The 1,114-nt window shown below is 46.6% G+C and overlaps 1 protein-coding gene across 1 annotated transcript; it reads right to left on the bottom strand.

Annotated features, from left to right (window-relative positions):
* Positions 1–362: 362 nt before the first annotated feature.
* LOC108357571 (protein D1-like) lies at positions 363–715 on the bottom strand (the record flags this gene model as incomplete). Its single annotated transcript, XM_017608645.1, has 1 exon — positions 363–715. A coding segment is annotated over exon 1 (353 nt), but the record flags the coding sequence as incomplete, so codon positions are not given.
* Positions 716–1,114: the final 399 nt, after the last annotated feature.

The raw sequence follows: 1,114 nt of genomic DNA, 5'->3' as shown, positions 1-1,114 counted from the left end.
AGAAACGAGGTAACAGCGGTGGACGGTGCGTCAAAAGCAGAGAGACCTGCGCTGGTATAACTCGCACTGTCAACATGTGCAAGTGCAACTGAACATCTGACTCTGTTGTGCCTGTTAATACACTTGATACAACGGGCTAAGAATGATCACTTTCACACACAAAAATTAATAAAAGATTAATACAAATAAAAAATGTCGTCTATGTTTAATTCTCTGGCTGGTACTGCGATACAAAAAAGTTCTCCGCCAGTGGGCCTTCGAGGTGGTTCTCGAGGATGAAGCGCGTACTGTTGAAGGAGGTTCGGGTGGTGAAGCGCTTCATGTGGTTCTTCTCGCTCTGCTTGTACACCCGAAAGACGTACCGGTGAGTGCCTGATCCTTGCGGCGGATTAGCTCCGGTGTACTGCTCCTGGGTCTCTCCGGTGGCCACATTAGTTCCGGCGATGTTGACAATGGTCCAGTGATTAATCTCCCGTACCTTGGCGGGCACATCGGCGTCCGTCACCAGCAGCGTGTACAGCGTCTCCGGTTCAGTGGGCCAGGAGAGGACGGTGGGCGGAAGGTGTGTCTGCTTCGGCGTCAGCTCAGTGCCCTGGTGAACGGCCACATTACCGTACTCAATGACCAGGTCTTCGCAGTGAGCGAGCTCGGAGAAGAGGAGGAAAACAGAGGCAAAGATTGCAAAGAGCAGCAGCACATTACTACCTGACGACATTTTGGGTTTTTGGTTGTTGTTTACTGCCAATGAATTGATATATCAAGTGTGGAGGAGGACTTTTATATTGACTGCCATATTGGTGCTTTATCAGTCCTTGGTGAGTTGATGTGCCAAACAAATCGAGTTGTCTGGCTTACCTGCCACTGCAATACTACTATTGGTCCCACCTGGTTTGATATGCCAACTACTTTTGGATGATTAGAGAGTGTTACACAATGTCATCAAGAGGGAACAAAAGAGGAGAGCCAACAAGAGTCCGTAACAAAGCATGGTAATCTATTACAGAGAGTTTAATGTTACGAAATTAGTATAGAAATATACAAAAAGAGCCGAAGTAACTTTTAGAGAGGATAAAGTAATACACTGTACATGTACTGAAGAAAAAAAGTGTGTTCA

This window comes from Rhagoletis zephyria, unplaced genomic scaffold (genome assembly GCF_001687245.7).
Source record: "Rhagoletis zephyria isolate East Lansing unplaced genomic scaffold, Rhagoletis_zephyria_1.1 Rzeph_scaffold_80154, whole genome shotgun sequence".
Lineage (NCBI taxonomy): Eukaryota > Metazoa > Arthropoda > Insecta > Diptera > Tephritidae > Rhagoletis > Rhagoletis zephyria.
The sequence above is the reverse complement of the archived record's forward strand: the minus strand, read 5'-3'. Positions and strand labels throughout refer to the sequence as shown.